Source organism: Schistocerca americana, chromosome 2, assembly GCF_021461395.2.
Source record: "Schistocerca americana isolate TAMUIC-IGC-003095 chromosome 2, iqSchAmer2.1, whole genome shotgun sequence".
In the NCBI taxonomy this organism is placed as follows: Eukaryota; Metazoa; Arthropoda; class Insecta; order Orthoptera; family Acrididae; genus Schistocerca; species Schistocerca americana.
Genome location: NC_060120.1, coordinates 682,950,482 through 682,969,140, shown reverse-complemented (window position 1 = coordinate 682,969,140; position 18,659 = coordinate 682,950,482). Strand labels below are relative to the sequence as shown.

The 18,659-nt window shown below is 37.8% G+C and overlaps 1 protein-coding gene across 5 annotated transcripts in view; it reads left to right on the top strand.

Moving 5' to 3' along the window:
• Nucleotides 1-18,025, top strand: part of LOC124594111 (GTPase-activating protein skywalker) — a 309,749-nt gene extending 291,724 nt beyond the window's left edge. For all 5 annotated transcript variants that reach the window (XM_047132465.1, XM_047132463.1, XM_047132467.1 and 2 more), the window contains 2 exons: nt 15,023-15,252; nt 16,488-18,025. In XM_047132465.1, coding sequence (XP_046988421.1) covers nt 15,023-15,252; nt 16,488-16,629 — 372 coding nt within the window. In that variant the 3' untranslated portion in view covers nt 16,630-18,025. The remainder of the gene's footprint in view (nt 1-15,022; nt 15,253-16,487) is intronic.
• Nucleotides 18,026-18,659: the final 634 nt, after the last annotated feature.

Genomic DNA, 18,659 nt, shown 5'->3' with positions numbered 1-18,659 from the left:
ATCGAAGTTCAATGGATTCCTTTTAGCACTTGTGTGGATGACTACACACTTTTCATAATTGAGGTCAATTTCCAATTTTCATACCTTTTGTTTGCTAAATTATTTTGCAATTTATTTTGATCTTGTGTTGAGTTTACTAGACAATAAACCACAGCACCATCTGCAAACAGCCTAAGACGGCTGCTCAGATTGTCTCCTAAATTGTTTATATAGATACAGAACAATTAAGGACCTATAACACTACCTTAGGGAATGCCAGAAATCACTTCAGTTTTACTCAATGACTTTCTGTCAATTACTATGAACAGTGACCTCTCTGACAGGAAATCACAAATACAGTCACATAACTGAGATGATATTCCCTAAGATCACAATTTCAGATTTCACTACAAGCCGCTTGTATGGTTGTACGGTACAGAATCAATTTGAAATCCCTTGTCAATAGCACTCAATACTTCATGTGAATACAAAGCTAGTTGTGCTTCATAAGAACGATGTTTCCTAAACTTGTGTTGCCTTGTGCATCAATAGATTGTTCTCTTGGAGGTAATTCATAATATTCAAACACAATATATGTTCCAGAATCCTGCTGCATAACAATGATAATGATACGGGCCTGCAATTTAGTGGATTACTCCTACTACCTTTCTTGAATATTGGTGTGACCTGTGTTACTTTCTACTTCTTTCGATATGGATCTTTTGTCAAGCGAGTGGTAGTTAAATGATTGATGAGTATAGAGCTGTTGCATCAGCATACTCTGAACCTAATTGGTATACGTTCTGGACCAGAAGGCTTGCTTTTAATAAGAGATGTAAGTAGCTTCACTAATCTGAGAATTTCTACTTCTCAGTTACTCATGTTGGCAGCTGTTCTTGGTTCAAGTTCTGGAGTATTTACTTTGTCTTTTTTGGTGAAGGAATATTGAAAGGCTATGTTTTTAGTAACTCTGCTTTCGCAGCACTGTCTTAGATAATATTTCCATTACTATTGCACAGAGAAGGTACCGACTGTGTCTTGCCGACTTTACGTATGACCAGAATCTCTTTTGATTTTCTGACAAGTTTCGAGATAAGGTTTCATTGTGGAAGCTGTTATAAATATCTCACGTTTATTTTGGTGCTAAATTTTGAGCTTCTGTAAAAGGTTGCCAATCTTGGAGATTTAGTATTCGATTTAATTTGACATGCTTATTTCATTATTCCTGCAACACTGTTCTGACCCGTTTTGTGTACCAAGGGGGATCAGCTCTGTTGTTTGTTAATTTATTTGGTATAAATATCTTAATTCTTTTCAGTACTATTTCTTTGAATTCAAGTCCCATCTGGTCTGCATTTGCATTGTTAATTTGGAAAGAGTGCAGATTGTTCCTCAGGAAGGCCTCAAGTGAATTTTAATCTAATTTTTTCAATAGGTATATTTTTTGTTTATTTTTGGAGGATTTGGGGGCTACAATATTCAATTCCGCTATGACAAATCCGTATTTACTAATCCCTGTATCGGCTTTGATGCTCGTCATTAGCTCAGGGTTATTTGGTGCTAAGAGGTCATGTGTGTTTACGCAACCATTTACTATTTGTGTGGGCTCATGAACTAACTGCTTGAAATAATTTTCAGAAAATGCGTTTTGCACAATTGTGGATGGTGTTTTAAGTATACCCTGGGTTTAAATATATCTTTTTGCCAACATATTGAGGATAAATTGGGGTCACCACTTTTGTATCCTGCCTAGCAGGCAGCACGTGTGTGTGCTCCTGTTAACAGAAGAGTAGGCTGAATTTAGTAAGCTAGGAGGAGCAGGTGAGGTAGAACACTTGGTATTGCAATTAAAAGTTGATTTACTATGTACTGAGCACGTAGGTGCGAAGCTGCACATCAAGTTACAAAGTTACAAGTAGTGGCTCGCCCACTATGAAATAGAAACAGTGTTGTTTGGTCGTCTGCTCGGCATCAAATGGCCAGAATCTACAACATTGCTCGTAGATATTCACAGCACCGGCGTTGCCGTCTGTGTTGGTGTCATAGTGCCAACCTGCGAAGTTGCAGACGTGCAACTGTGGGTTGTGAAAGCTTGAATTTTGTGTGTGTGTTTGTGTTTGTTTATGTGTCTATCAACATACCAGTGCTTTCGTTTGGTAAGTTACATCATCTTTGTTTTTAGATATATTTTTCCCACGTGGAATGTTTCCCTCTATTATATTCATTACACTATACTTACATATTCTAAATTCTGTAGGTATATCTGTAACTTTTTAACTGACACCCTTCACGTTAGCAAAATCTCTCCAAGATAGTAGGAGAAAGTTGAAAGACAATACAGTAGTTGAAGAGGAAGAAATTGCCTCATACGGAAGTAAAGTGGGGGGGAAAAAATGAGGCAGTTAACCCAGAACCTGCTGGGCGTCACTCCACCTAACCTGCAAAGAGGGCAAATCATCCTGAGGATCTAAACATTTATTTTTTATCAAGTTCTTTCTTGTGTCCCATTTTGGAATCAATCAGAAATACTGCTTTGGGATGTGGTAGCCCTGTTATCTTGAAAGGTCCAGCATATCTTGGGAAAATCTTACTCATCTGTTTATTTATATTTGAACTCTGACAGTACTCATTTATTAGTACTAATCAATTATATTAATTGATGGTATATGTGCCCTTTCATTGTATTTGTATACTGTTAAGTCTGCCTGCCTATTCAAATTGTCATTTACTATCTTAGTAGCGTCTCAGAAGTTATATTTCTTAATGATGGCCATTTAAATAGCATTGGCAGAAGTTCTGCGGTAAAATTCTTATCTAATACATCGTAAGGGGACAGTCCTTTTGACGTATGATAGTGTGTTCAGTATTACTTAGAACTCTGGGCTCTTCTGATGCCAAGTTGTGTATTTGTCAGAGCAATACAGTCAAAATAAATGACCAATTTCCTTCCTAATCCTCTCACACAGGTTCGATTGTGAGTGGTATTTTGATATACATACATGTTTAACTCCTTCGCAAGCTAAAAATTCTTCATAACTGATACTCATAAACTGTGACCCATTGTCAGTCAATAATCTGTTTGGTTCTCTTGTACCTATAAAATATTCTTCCAAGCAGTTTTTAGTGTCCGTGGTTGCCTTCTTTGTAAGATATAATTTTCATATTTTGGCCATCATTCCTCTAAGACAAAAATATTTGTTACTCCTCCTCTTCTTATTGGTAGCTATCCAAAAACATTTGCTGCTGCAAGATCATACAGAGCTTTCAGTATTATCTTGAATGATACATGGTTGCAATCTTCTTTGACTTTTTGGTTTTATCTCACATGTTCTAATTATTTTTCTTATTTTTTATTAAAGTTCTTAAAATAATAAAACTTACTCATATGTTTAAGCCATTTGCGTGTTCCAAAATGTCAATTTTCTTTATGTGTGAATTGTATTAATTCATTTTCTAGGGTTTTTGGAATACATAGCTTCCACTGTGCTTTATTGTTACATAACTTCCAGAATAGTGCTTCTACCCTTATCATCCAAATGTATTTATCTTCTACCAGTGTGCTGTTTTTTCACATTTTTGTAGTTTGTCTGTAAATTATACATCAGTGCTTATATCTTGTTGTATTCTTAATGCGAACTTTCTTACTTTATCATTTGTATAACTTATTGTCAAGAAGTTCTTGTTATGTCATTCACTCCTGAAGGTATTCATGATAATGCATCTGATAGTACATATTTTGAACCATTTTTGTATTTAATTTCTATTTGGAATTCCTATTGGAATAATCCCCATCTCATTAATCTGTTGTGTAGTAATCTGCTTTCCAAAAGGAAAGAGAATGGCAATGATCTTAATATATTAGGATCTTGGACTCCCAAATGAGCATATCAAACTTTTTTATACTCCACATAATAGCTGATAATTCCTTCCCTGTCTCTATATAGTTAATTCAAGTTTATCAAGACTGGGATTCCATTCACCCTGGAAAAAGTTCACATGCGATATCAAATTCAGAATCGTCAGTTCTAACGTAAAGGCTTCATGCATTACAGGATGTTGCAAAATTGGTACATTTATCAATGCCTGCTTAATATTACAGAGTGCTTCAGATGCTGCAATTTGTCTTTGTTTCAGTAATGATAATAATCTTGGAACTTTCATTGGTTGGCCTTGTATATAGCGACGATAGAATCCGGCTGAACACAGAAACGAGTGTAATTGTTTTACATTTTGTGGCTCTGGATGGTCTTGGCCTCTGTTCTTTTGGGATCTGATCTTACTCTCTTCACCTCTACTAAATTTCGTAGAAATTTCAGTTCTTCCCTTCTGAAATGGGATTTTGCTATCTTAATTGTGATACCCTTTTCCTGAAACTTTTCTAGCATTGTAGTTAATAATACATAGTCTTCTTCCCACATCCTGGATACTATTAATATATCGTCTACATAAATAATTAATACTTATAGCAGTTCCTTACCTAGTGCCTCATCTAGTGCTTGTATGAACACTGATACTGAAATACTTAACCTAAAGTGTAAGATTTTAAATTGATAAGACTTTTCATTGAAACTGAATGCAGTATATTTTTGTGAGGTTTCATGTAATTTAACCTGCCAATACTGGGCAGTCAAACCAACTGAACTAAAATGCCAGTAATCGCACCCCTCCCGCTGGTTTCTTTACTACAAGCAAAGGTTTGTTACATGCACTTACATTTCTTTCGGTTAACTTATTTTCTGTCATTTTCTCTATTTCCTCATACACTGCTGGTGTTAAGTTTAAGGGAACTTGGTAAGGTTTCCAAAAAATGGTCCCTTATTTCTTATCTTAATTTGACAAACATAATTGCCAATCACTGCTGATTTTTCAGAAAATACACTCTCATATTTCATTAAGACCATATACAAATCATGTTGTTGCTCTCCAATTAATAGGTTAAATTGCTGAGAGTTAGTCATTATTTTTTCTAACACCCTTTCAGGTTTTCTGTTTCTTCATCATCATCTGCTAACTAGTAATAAATCCCTATTAGTTAATAACTTATTTATTTTCAACAGTGTAATATGGTTAGAACTTTCCTTGATCCAGTATAACACTTTATAATCAAAGTCAAGTTTTCCTCTATATTTTAATTACCAGTGTAGGCCTAGCAGTATCTGGAGGTTCACATTGGGTACTACTAATAGTGTCTGCATAAATTCAACACCACTTATCTCCAATGACAGACGAGTTTCTCTTTAATTTGCTTTCCTTTACTATCCACTGTTCCTATGATGAATACCCTTGTCACCAGTAATAGGGACATTTATTCTTTTTTCTAATAGTATGCAGGTATTCTTGTGAAATTAATGAAATTTCGCCTCCTGAGTCTGTATAAATATCAACATTTATATGTAATACCTTTCTCCTGATTACTGGTTTTTAAGCCCGCATCTCGTGGTCGTGCGGTAGCGTTCTCGCTTCCCACGCCCGGGTTCCCGGGTTCGATTCCCGGCGGGGTCAGGGATTTTCTCTGCCTCGTGATGGCTGGGTGTTGTGTGCTGTCCTTCGGTTAGTTAGGTTTAAGTAGTTCTAAGCTCTAGGGGACTTATGACCACAGCAGTTGAGTCCCATAGTGCTCAGAGCCATTCGAGCCATTTACTGGTTTTTAATTGCTCGTCCTCTTTTATGTTATCTCCTAATGATAATCATTGTTTTGTAGGTATCATATGAGTAAATACAATTAATTTTCCAGGTGATGGGCCTACGATAGTTTTGTTACTTCCTGGATCTTTTCCCACATCCCAGCATGGTGCCCATTTTCCGATACTATTATTGGACTGTTGGTTGTATATGTACTTTGTTTGACATGGGATGCATTCTGTGCTACTGTAGTGTTAATGGTGCTTGAGTCACTGGTTACAAAAACCTGTGAATTATTCATTTTGCTATTATTTCTCTTTCTGTTGCAATCATTATTTGGTCTCCTATCCATCCAACAAAAATTAGTCTCTCCCTCTCCCCCTCCCCCTCCCTCTCCCTCTCCCTCTCCCTCTCCCTCTCCCTCTCCCTCTCCCTCTCCCTCTCCCTCTCCCTCCCTCCCTCCCTCCCTCCCCCCCCCCCCAATCTCTCTCTCTCCCTCCCTCCTTTCCTGGAAAATTTTGATGTGTAACTGCCAATACATTCCCTGTATTTCCATTTCCTGTATTCTTATTTTCTGCATGATTAAAAGGCCTCTTTATTTATTTAGGGTATCCAAACCTTCCGCAAATGTCAATAATTGTTCTACAGTGGTCCACCCACTATGTAATATTTCTTTAAATGTGAAATAAGGCAATCTCCTTTCCAGCACTTGGACCAAGTGTGCTTCATCTAGTGGGTTAGCTAAATATTTAGACCTAGTCAGATGCCACTCAATGTAGTATTTATATGTACCCCACAAGATATCATAGTGCTTAGTATCTAACGACTGTAATGTCAGCTTTTCTTGTGAACTTGTGGACCAACACTTTCTCTTAAATGTTCCCTGGAAATCTTCCCACAGTTTAAATTCTTCCCCATTCCACTGCATTAGATAGTAAATGTTCTAGTGCAAAATTTATTCCCATTTCTGAGGCATGGATCGAGAAAATACTCTTATGAAATATGTTGGATGCTTTTCTTTGGAAATTACTTAGCACAACTAACTCCATTTCCCATTTGTAATTCTTCTAATACTAAGGGCAATAATCTTATGTTAGATGTAACTATTGTGCTTCTAAGTCCCTGTTTAGTATCTTCTAATTCATTCCATAATTTCTGTAACTCACCCTTATTATAAATAGTATCGCCCATAGAATTAGAAGTAACGCTGTTGGTACCTAATTTTTCATGTACTTTTTTCTGTACCTTTTCTCTAGATGCTTCTCCAAATCAGTTAAAAAGTATTTGAAGCACTAGAAATTTCAATAAGTTTTTTTGTATAGTACTAATATTTCTACCCTATCTTGAATCTCTGAGACTTGATTGCATATAGTTTTGTAATTGTTCGAAGATGATTTCTCTAACTGTATCTTCTTATCGTTTAAATTTTTAAACTGTGTTTTAACTTCTTCTCTAGCTATATCACAATGCTTGATTGATTTTGTTTCAAACTCCTTAGGTAGATTATCTAAGGTTTCCTCTATTTGGGAAATTTTATCTATTTTTATGGGTATCCAGATCCCGCTCCAGCTACTGCCAGGTCTGGGTGCTGACGAGTCCTCTCCATTTGGCTCGGTCCTCCCACCACTTTTCCTCCTCCACTTGCTGCCAGGTCACACGTCTCCTTTCCACAGATATTCTCACTCCCATTTTCCACCGTGTTCTTGGGCGCCCTCTAGTTCTTTTTCAATCCATCTTTAGTTCTTCCATAATTTTGCGAAGTGTCTGCCCACACATCCTCTTAATGTGCCCGTACCATCTTAACCTCTCTTTTAAGTACTTTGTAATATGTACATTCCTTACTTTGCCCAGTCTTCTTTTTCCCTTAACTGCTCTGAGAAATTTCTTTTCCCTTGCTTGCAGTCTGCTACAGTCCCTTTCTGTCATTGTCCATGTTCCTTCTCCATACGTGTCAATAGGGAAGTAATAACTCTTATACATGAGTTTTGCTTTTTCTGAAACTTCCTTATTCCAAATAAGGTGTTTTATCGTTTGGTAGAAATTGCCTCCCTTCTGTAACCTCCTCCTAATTTCATTGGTTATTCTTCCATCACTAGATATTTCACTCCCGTTGAACCCTTTGTCTCTTCCAAATTCTGTTACTTCACTCTTATCTCTCTTTATTTTCAATCCATACCTTTTCATTATTTCCTTCCAAGCATCTAGTTGTAACTGTACATCTACCTCTTTATTGCCCTGTATTATCATCTGCAAAAATCATCTTTTTGTCTTTATCTTGTACCATATCTTTTATTTAAACTGCCCTGTTCATTCCCTCCATCACAACATTAAAAAGTGCAGGAGATAGAATTCTTCCTTGTTTAAGTCCATGTCTTATTTCAAAGTTTTCAGAGTTTCCCACTGGTGTTCTAATTCTACAATTGTGTCCTCTGTACATTGTCTTTATTTCATTAATGTATCCATCTTCTATAACTATCTTCATTTGTTCCCAGAGTCTTTCCCTGTTAACTGAGTCATGTGCCTTTTATATGTCAATAAAAACCATTATCACCCTTTTGTTATATTCCCAACTTTTTTCCATCAGTTGACGGATAGAAAATATCAGGTACTGTGCTTCTTCCTTTCCTAAACCCATGCTGATCTTCACTCAGATCCTTTTCCATCTTTTCACGGATTCGATTTAGTCAAATTCTTTCAAAAAACTTGGCTGTATGACTCGTAAAGGTTATTCCTCTGTAGTTTTTACCAAGTCTTTTGTTGCCTGTTTTGAAGATGGGAACAATGTCTCCTCTTCTCCAATCATCAGGTATTGTACTATTTCTCCACACACTTGACAGTACTCAATTTTTATGGGTAAATTGCCTATTTTTTATTATTTTGAGATAGTTCATCCAATTGCTCCATTTTATTAGGCATCACATCTAGTTTATTTGCTCATTCAGCTAGTTTTTTTAATGGTTTATGTATATGTAGAATTTCTGCTGAGACCGTACTATCCATACTTCTGATTGTGATAGGCATGTAATCTAAATTACTTCATGGTAAACATTTTTACGTGACTGAGTAGCAGTTCACAAAATGTGGCAAGAAAGGGAGTAAATAATTTCACGACTGTTTGTGATGTGCTCAACACAAAAAAAAAATCATAATTATCTCGGTGTTTATGGTGAGCCAGAAATCTCCTGCAATATCTCCCTCTAAACAAAGTTCCAAGATTGTTGTTCTATGTGCATATGTAGAGATTTCTGGCTCTCCCCAATACATGCGAGCAGCAAATGTATGCCCAGATAAATACCTGCCACTATTAATGTGTGGCCTTGGCTCTTATTTATAGTGATTGAGAATGTGACGTTCAAAGGGAACTGTAAGCATTTGAACTAGAAAGGCGAGTTTATTGGCATAATAGGAATTCGCGGTTTCTATACTGTCTCTCCTTTGGCCCTGTTAGTGTGAAAGAGCTTCTCCTTTTCAACTCTGTAATGTGTAACCTGGTGTCATTGCACAAACTTGGTCCATCACGGTTACAAATCAGAATTATAGGCACACCCAACTTCAGCTCCAACTTGTGGGAAGACACTCCTGACAACTAAAACAAGTCTATAAATTATACAGGATCTGTAGTTGTGTCATCACTTCTCATCACTGCATTGATTGACATGTAGGTGGTCACCTCACCTGGTACTAGATCAATAACGTTTTTATTGGTGTTTTTCACCAATTCATTATTAGGGGCCCTAATTGCTCTTCCACGTAAACCACTCTTTGATGCTCAAGTTTTTTTGTAAGCTTGGAAAAATTTCATTAATTATGTTACCTTCCAAGCTTCTGACAGTGCAGGGAGCACCTTTCAAATTTTATTAGGCCTTCCACATTCATTGCCATGCAGCCTTTGCCAATCTAGAGGTGGTTTTGAGCAAAGAGCACGTACTCCTGGTTGTTGAAGGGTTGTACTCTCATCCTACTTGTGAGATGCAATCTCTTTATCTGTGCCCACATCAGTGAAGTCTTGAGGCACATATTGATCTCGTCCACCACGGTGGCTAAATTGGTGACTAACAGTGTCAGAAGTCTCCTGTAAACAAGACCACCACTCCACCCATCAACATTCTTCATTCAGAAAGTGCATTGATAGCACACATGTGTGACCTCGAGCATTCATCTCACATGATCAATTTGCACTGCTGCAGCAGAGTACCACAGCAACTGCTCTTATCTATATCGCAAGAGGGCATTTCCTTCCTCACAAGATCCAGTGGAAGTTTGAACACCGAGTGGGCTGTTCTTCCCCCACTGAGCAGGGTTGACTTTCCCAGGTGATGCAGCAGCTAGGGTGACATTCCTGTTCTTGCACAACTGCACCAGCAGCAAATTCGATAACATCGTCTTGGCAGTGCCTCCTGGTGCATCCAAGAAATAAAGACGCCTTTCTACAATTTTATTAAAAATTTACCTTTGCCCTGATAATAGCTGTGGCTTAGTTTTTGCAACTTGAGAGCCTCCAAGACTGTGGTGTCATAAGGGAGCTCCCTGATCAAATCAGTGGACAAACCTCTTGTTCGTTGGAGAATGGGCAGGCCGAATTCAGACAGCCATTTTCCCACCATTGAGAAAACTTTATCCTCAGTAAGTTTCAGTGCTTGATCAAAAAGAATATATGTCGTCGGTGGCCTGTGCTGTCCTTTGGTACTTGTGTGTGATGTCTTCCAATAATGTTTTTTATATTTGGCCCAAAGTTACATGGGGCTCAAGGGTTCACAGGTGCTCAACATGATAACAAAGAGCTATCTTAACTTGGCCACTGACCGGCACAATAAGTATCCTCCATTGTAGTATCCTAGAGGCCACCATCTTCCAAAAGTCCCATCATCTCACACGCTTCCCAGAATGGAGCTTTTTCCCGACTTTTTCGAAGGCCTAAAAACTGATGGGGCTCCGGATGCATGTCAGTAGCAACTGTGCACTGTAACACTGAAAGTGTGTTATGTGCACTGTGTTTATATTCTGCCTAGGGCATCTAAGGCCTTCACACCATACTAGCCGTCAGTGGGGGGTGCACTGCAGATGGTGCTTCCATTCTTTCTCTGATAAGTTCCATGTGTAATATTTAGCACATCTGTGTACAACAAAATCTGGGCAAAGACATCAGTCTGGTACAGACAGAACAACATAATAAGAGAGGTTGTGCGTGGCCAATGTCACTACTCAGTCTTGCAAGTTGGCCTCCATAAAGTAAATGCGCTCACTATTGGGAAGGTGCACCACAAGGGGTGTCACTGGGTGCCTTATGAAGTGGCGAGCCCAGTATCCACCATGCCACTGTGGTACTGCTTACACATTTTCTAAACATCTGCACTTCGTCTCTCAGGTCGGCATTAGTGTAACTGCTGCATAGTAAATATCATTTGGTCATTGCCTTTGTGTATGTGCTTACAGATGTATTTAACTGCCTGGACCATGTTACACAACAACACGTTAATGTGGGCATCACAAATTTTGGAAAGGAGGGGCAAACATGGTATAGCATAACCATTACCTGTACAAATATGACCTCGGCAGCTGCACCTCTGTCGAATCTAGGTGGAAAGTTGATGTTCAAAAGTAGGGTTGCAGCTCCAGGACTTTAAGTGTACTTTGATTGTTGAATGAACTAATGTTTATGGCCAGACAGCCTCTCTTAATTAAATTGTGCACAGATAATCGACCAGCCACATACTACACTCAGTTGTGCACTGTAATATGATTTTTCGAATGCAGTGGCCTAACACTGCCCTATTCACAAAAGTTCATGTGCTGCAAACAAATAATTAGTTAAGTCATTTCTTAAAGTTCTAAAATAACTGTCCTTGAAGTCTAACAGTCATATCAATATGAAAATGCTGTGCACAGTAAGTATTGGAAACAATACAGTTCACAGTTTGACCCTGTTGCAACAGTACGTGATGATCGTTATTGAAGTTTTGACACTGTCTATAGTAATGATTACACATTTACTGTCAGATTAACCATTTAATCCAGTCACTGTATTATTGAATAAACTCCCAGAGTTTAGGAACGGCTGTGACTCATCAGTCTCGCCAGAAAATAATTCCTTTAAAGGATCAACCAGCTTCTCTAAATCTAAAGTTAGATCTGAAAGCACATTCTAGAAAGACCCCAGGTATTCCTCGCAGATATTTACCAATTTTCAGCTTTCCATTGAGCAACACCAAGTTGGTGTGCATCTGCTTCTTCGGCTGTTTCAGAGGCACGCTAGGAAGCCATGCACTCCACATTCTCTTGACACCGAGAAGCAATCTTCTCGGTTGTCTCCGAAGCACGCTGAGAGGCCATGCGTTCTGCAATATTGTGTCATCAAGCATCACACTGCTCTGGTATCTCAACAGCATTCTGAGCATGCAATGCAGTGAGCATTCTGCTAACATGGAGTATCAGCCTATGCTAAGGTTTCAGCTGCCCGAGCATCTGCCTGATGCTCTGCGGGCTAGATTCTTCTCTCTTCAGCTTGAACTGACCTTCCTTGCTGTCTGAATATCTTTATAGCCCAAGCTCATTGTGAGCTCTGCAAAAGATTCAGCTTGAATTTTCAAGTAATACCTAAACTAGAGAACTAATGTCAAAAGATATCCTACCTCAACAACCAAACCTGTTGACTAAACTAACCCTAAAATAATATAATTAATCCAAGAATTGTCTATAAATATACAACCAAAAACCTATTCGAAATACAAATATCAAAATCCCAGAAATAAGCCAAACAAACAAAATCATCAAAAAACTATGAATTGGTCAAATCTGGACTGAAAATCCAAATCAGTGTTCAAGAATCCTAATAATATCACAATTCAGTACACTTCCACAACATGTTACATGGTGTGAAATGTATCATGAGCATATGTTAAATTGTTACTGAATTTAGTGATGACGTTATCCTACAGGAGGGTTTCTGTTGTCCTGGATGTATGTACATATTTACTTCACTTGTGCAAACAGTTAAAAACTAATCTCTGTGCTAAACTTTATGCATTCATTTGATAGTTGACTTTCATGGATGGCTAAAAAGTCACATTGGACATTCTAAGGGAACAGTAACCATGTTGACCAACCAACGGGAATAATAGTCTTGATGACCATCCCACAAGAGCAGTGACTTTTTCGGGATAAAAGTTAGCGTATTTGTTCATACAGGGTATAATGTGTCTTCATTGTAAATTTCAGCCAAATCCATCTGGCTGTTTCAGCATTCATGATGTACTGGCTGAACACTAATAAACCCGACAAACTGCAGAGACAGATTCATAACTGGAAATGGGGGGAAAAGGTCCTGTAAACATGTGTCTGGACACGGGCAGTGTGTGACGACAACAACAACAACAACAACAACAATTCGTCCCAGAATACAGTACAGAGCTGCATCGCAACCACGTCATAACAGATGTTCAGAGTGACCTCCATGGGATTGCAGGTGATAGGGATAGTAGTGGTTGTCATGCGGGATATACGTAATTGTACTTTGGCTTACAGTAATTGTGCTTCGGCTTAGACAATGTTGGCAGGCCACTTGCTTGAAGCTTGTACTTGTACTAGCTTCATCTCAATATCCTGTAAAACCCCCGTTCTCCATATCTGGTGTACAAGTAGTTTGCCAGCTCCCTGCACATTTGTCTCTCTGAAAGAACCCATGATCATACAAACACAAAAAAGGGCTTGAAATATTGTGTGATGTGGTTGGTGTCTGTGAGGTTACTTGTTTTTTGGTATACCCTTGCTGCCTCTTGATTGTTTCCATCTGCCTGGCCATACACAAACACCATCTCGGCTCGTTCCTGACATGAAAACCAGACCATTCTGCTACTTAAAGTACACTACATCACTCACACAGCCTGTAACGCACAGGAAACTGATGGCATGTGGTCACAGGAACTGTCATTATCAGTGCCATGTACCATGGCAACAATGCATGTGCAGACACATGTTCACGGGATCTTTATTCCTCCAGTCCCTGCAGTTTTTCAGTTTTATTACTGTTACCCTGTGTATAAGATAAGGATTTGTGTCAGTGTTCTAATGTGTTGGACTTGTAACGACTTTTACATGCTAGGTAGTGTTGTCACATTACAGGATTTCAGGTCAGGCGTAGACTCCTCAAGATGCTACATATGATCCTCTCATCCCAGGCATCCGCATTCTCTAATGGAAGCAGGGGGCAAATTTAGTCTCACACAGGTTGGCACTATTGTCCACTTACGGCAGTTGGCACAGCTGTAAACAGTGCAGTGTGGCTCAGAACAGAGTGTGCTTGCTTGAGAGACACCCAGTGGGGATGATGCTGAATTGCTGCTTGTCATGCAGCCCTGCATAACGACAGCAGAATGATAGTGCTGGCTGAGCCAGTAATGGCTTGTGGTAAAGAATGTGTCACCAATGTTGTGAACTTCAACCCCCGACATATGGCTGGCAGCACCTGATGACAATAGTCACTAAGCAGTTTGTTTACTAGAAGGGTGCTAGCTTAACCCTCGACCATCAAATTTGACGCTGGACCATATGGCAGGCTCTGCCATACAGTGGTGGACATTGAAGACTGCTCCAGCGGGTGGCAGCAGAGCAATGTTACCCCCTGAATTTCAGTAACAGTGTCAGTTGCTGACCAAGTAATTGTACCAGCACACTGAGACCGGCCATGAGGGTGAAATGCTGCGCCAGCTGCTTGACACCATTAGTGCAGCTATGGCACCAGTAACTTTAGCAGCTCCACTGAAGGGTATTTATTTTCCCTGATAAGTAGTGTTTTTTATTGTAGCTTGATGTTGAGTGTGTTCTGTCTGTGATGGTGGGGGCCATACACATAATAATAAAACTACAAATGTGCTACATTCTTTGTTATAAAATGCATTCAGGGTGGCAATACAACAAAGAAAGCAGATCAATCTAATTTCTTCAGTTTAGAGAACTTACACATAACTTGAGCTATTTAGGAAATATCCGAATAAAATGGGGAGAACTGAAACACTGGCTTTCGATACAGTCTCCTGACAGCTGATTTATAAATTTAATTATCATTCCGCTTCCTTTAAGTGGGTGTCATTTTAGATATACACAATTAAGAAACATTCTATTTTCTCCACAAATACCTCTATATTCTTGCTTTGTCTATATTCTTGGACATAGTAACGATGAGCCATGTATTCTGAAAAATGATGTATGTGATGTCAAATTAAGTTCCTTTTTCTTATACAGCATTTCAGATTTAGTTGTCTTTATTCGCTGGTTTTGAATATATTTGTTGTCTGGATTCCGACTAGACTCTGTTGAATATTGGGAAGAAGAATGACATCAAACAAAATGGATATCCAGACACAGCCATTTTATCAATCACTCTGGGAGAAGTTGAAAAATCTGACTTGGATATTTCATTTTACAGGTGTTTGGAGCATATTGTTCAACTCGGTGGTACGAGCGAAATCTCAAAGATAATCATGGCAACAGGCAAGCCTACTTTGGGACCGGTGAGACTTTCCTTTTTAGTTTATACCCAGAACGTGCCAAATACCCGTGGGTAGGCATGGATTGCAGTAATGGAGATCCTAATATTGACCATTCAGCAGAGCTCTTCATGGCTGCCGATTCAAAAATGTTAACCATTGGTGGAGGGTAAGTATACACATCCATAAGTATTGATAGACCCTAAGTTGCATCTGTAAACATTTCAACATAACCAGCTTCATTAAATGTCGGATTACTATATTGAGAGTTAGATAGTCCATTAAAATTCGAGAAAGTAGTTGATTCTTGGAAATAAGCAACACTGATGTTTCCAGGATGGATTTTCACTCTGCAGCTGTGTGTGCCTGATTTGAAACTTCCTGGTAGATTAAAATGCTAAGGTCTTAAATGTTCCAAGTCCTGATCTGGTAGCCAGGTTGTTTGAAGCTACAGAGAGATTGCTTTAAGCATATACGTGGACACCATGCAGAAACTTCTTGAAGAACACTGATACTGTTAAAAATGCAATGTGTTCATAATTTAATACTTGTGATTTGGTGAATGGTAAAAGGAATGTGTGTAACCATAATAAACGTTTCAAAAACATTTGTATCAGTACTTCGTACTTCCTTTTAAATCCAGTATGAAGTCCCATATTCTGACACTCTTGAGTTATTGTCAACAAATACGAAGAACCTGTGGTTTAACAAACAAAAATGACTTGGTGCTATAAGTCTTAATAATCTCATTCTAATTCCTTTTTTGCTCACACCAAGTGAGATGGTGCAGTGGTTGAAGCAATGGACTCACATATGGAAATAGTGGGGATCAATTGCCTGTTCAATCATCTAAATCTTAAGTTACCTTTACTTTCCCTATATCACTAACAACGGTTACTGGAATCCTGGTCCAGTCCAACATTTTACTTGGCCTCCAATGACCTGTTTAATACAAAATAATTGGCAAACGTGTCAAATATTGCAGCTTTTGTGACAAGAGTGTGTCAGGATTATTTTGTCATACATTACAAAAAGAAGTGTTCTAGGCCTTTGGGTTTCCTTTTTTTCATTACTTGTATTTCTTTGTAAAACAGATGTAAGTTCACTTATTTATTATTCATTCACTTCTTTTTTATTTTTAATATCCCTCTGTGTGACTGCTCATTGTACACTACACCATCATTGGACATTAAATATCATGGGAAACCATTGGAAACAAACTGAGCAATATTTTATTATGCCGGTACAGAGATAATCAGGTTAGGATAATGTTTTGTCAATTCATTAAATATGGTGCAGCAATTGGGACAATGTTTCTCAAAATAAGTTGCACATAATCTACATATACTTTTTTTGATCTCAGAGATTGTCTTTGTTATATGTATTTCTCTGTCTTCATTACAGTGAGGGACAAGCCATTTGGATGGATGAAAATATTCGCTTTGGCAAAACAGATCGTTGCCTCACATTCAACAATCCTCCCTTGTGCGCCAGTGGGGACTTCGAAATAAGAGTGCTTGAAGTTTATGGGTTTTCTGGAGCCTGAATGTTTTAATGTTCTTTGATCTCAGGTTATAGAAATTGTTTGTACAAACTATTGTGTAAATGTTGCATTCCACAGACAGTGAAATGGTACATATTTCTTATTTATTATAAGAAAATTTCCCAGTTTTAGTTATTACCCTGGGAGTCTGTTTCAATATTAAACCTATAGTGAATTGTTATATGGCCATTACTTATGACCTCTTTTGTAACATATGTTTCATAATTTAAATTATTGTTTTGTAATTGTTGCAGTTTGTAGTGTTGTTAGATATTTCTGTTGCTGTATTGTTTATCCATACAATTTTTATGCGTGTTATTCAGTTATTTTATTGATGAGCTTTCTATTTGGTGTAAATGCTTTGTACATTTTTTCATAGACTGTTTACATATTTGTGTATCTATAAATAATTTATTGTTATGTTACACAGCCACGCTTATCGATTGAAATATTATTATTTTTTTTTAGAAAAAAATAATAAGATATATGTACAGTTCAGCAGCAGTTCAATGCTGTGCAAGATAATATATGTTTAACACTGGTATATTATGTGACCATTGTGTTTTTGTGTGCTTGAGATTGGCATGAGAGAGAGAGAGAGAGAGAGAGAGAGAGAGAGAGAGAGAGAGAGAGTTATTTAAGGATGTGTGTCTCCCTGCAATAATGTAGCACTAATAGAACACCACCATTCAAGTTGTGACTGGGACAGTGTAGTGTCTTTATGTATTGCCTATAATTGCTTGGCTAGTATGCACCTAAGAATGATGTAGCTAACTGTCATATATTTTTTATAAATGTTTTAGTACTACAAGTAGTGTGAATCAAATGAAACACTATAACTTTTTTCTTTGTAGTAATTGCAAATTTCATTTCCACTGGGTGCACAAATCAAGTCTGTCATGCTAATGAGTTACCACAATATAAGATCATTATTTTCTTACTGGATTCAATTTATAAAAAAAAAAATCTCTCAAACAGTACAAAATTAATTGTAATGAGTTAATTAATGTTATTACTTAATTAGAATGAAGAGAGAGACTGTAAGCAAACAAAAAAGGTAAGATGAAACTATGAAACATTTACTATTTGTTGCTGGAATTTGCCTCGAGTTAGTATTAGTTCATATTTTGGAACGAGCAGTCACTTAACGCCTACTATTGTTTTAGTGCTTAAATCAACTGTTTTCTGTGATGTGACTATTTTCTGTGAAATCCATTCCAAAAGAATTCTGATTAACAACAGAATACCAGATAAAAATGTGGAAAGGCTCACAAAAAGTTAATAAAATAAGAACAGCAAGGTTCTGTGGGATCATTTTCTATTTTATGCAGGACAATTTACCTATTTCTGTTTATTTACCAAATTCTCCATATTTGTCAAATAAAAAACCTATCTGAATATAGCAATGGTGCTCCTTTGTGGTTTACTTGCTCTTAATTTACATTTCATTGTACAGTTGCCTGTACTTCTACTGCACTTGGTAGAAAATGGAGAGTAGAGGGCTGTTTTTAAATAACTTGGCTCTGGAGTTAAACAGGCATTGTACTGAAATTACACACCATCTTCGTACCAATTGTCACCCTTCAGCAAAATTAAATCTTTGATCTACAAAGTAGTAAATGATTTTGTAGTTGTTTCCTTCCTGCATGGTGCACAGGAAAAGTGAAATTCAACTAGTACTTCCTTCCAGAAAATGAGAATAATAAGATATTATTGGTGTCCTATGTTATGAGCTGTTTAATCCAGAATACCTCGAAAGTAGTGCTGTATACATGGCTGCAGAATGTATAAAAATGGCCTTATTGTTTTAAGAATTGGTAATATTGCCTCTCTCCCTCTTACGTTAGTATAAATAATGAAAGGAGTAAACATAACAACTTATTGTACAGTGAGGCATTGAGTGATTGAGAGCACGTAAACAAAGACTGAAAACACCGCTAAGCGTTTGGGTGCAAACCAGGGCCCGCAAGAGATGAGAGCCCTGCAATGAACTTCTGAAGTCACACTAGTCAGGTTCTGCCACACTTTGCGAA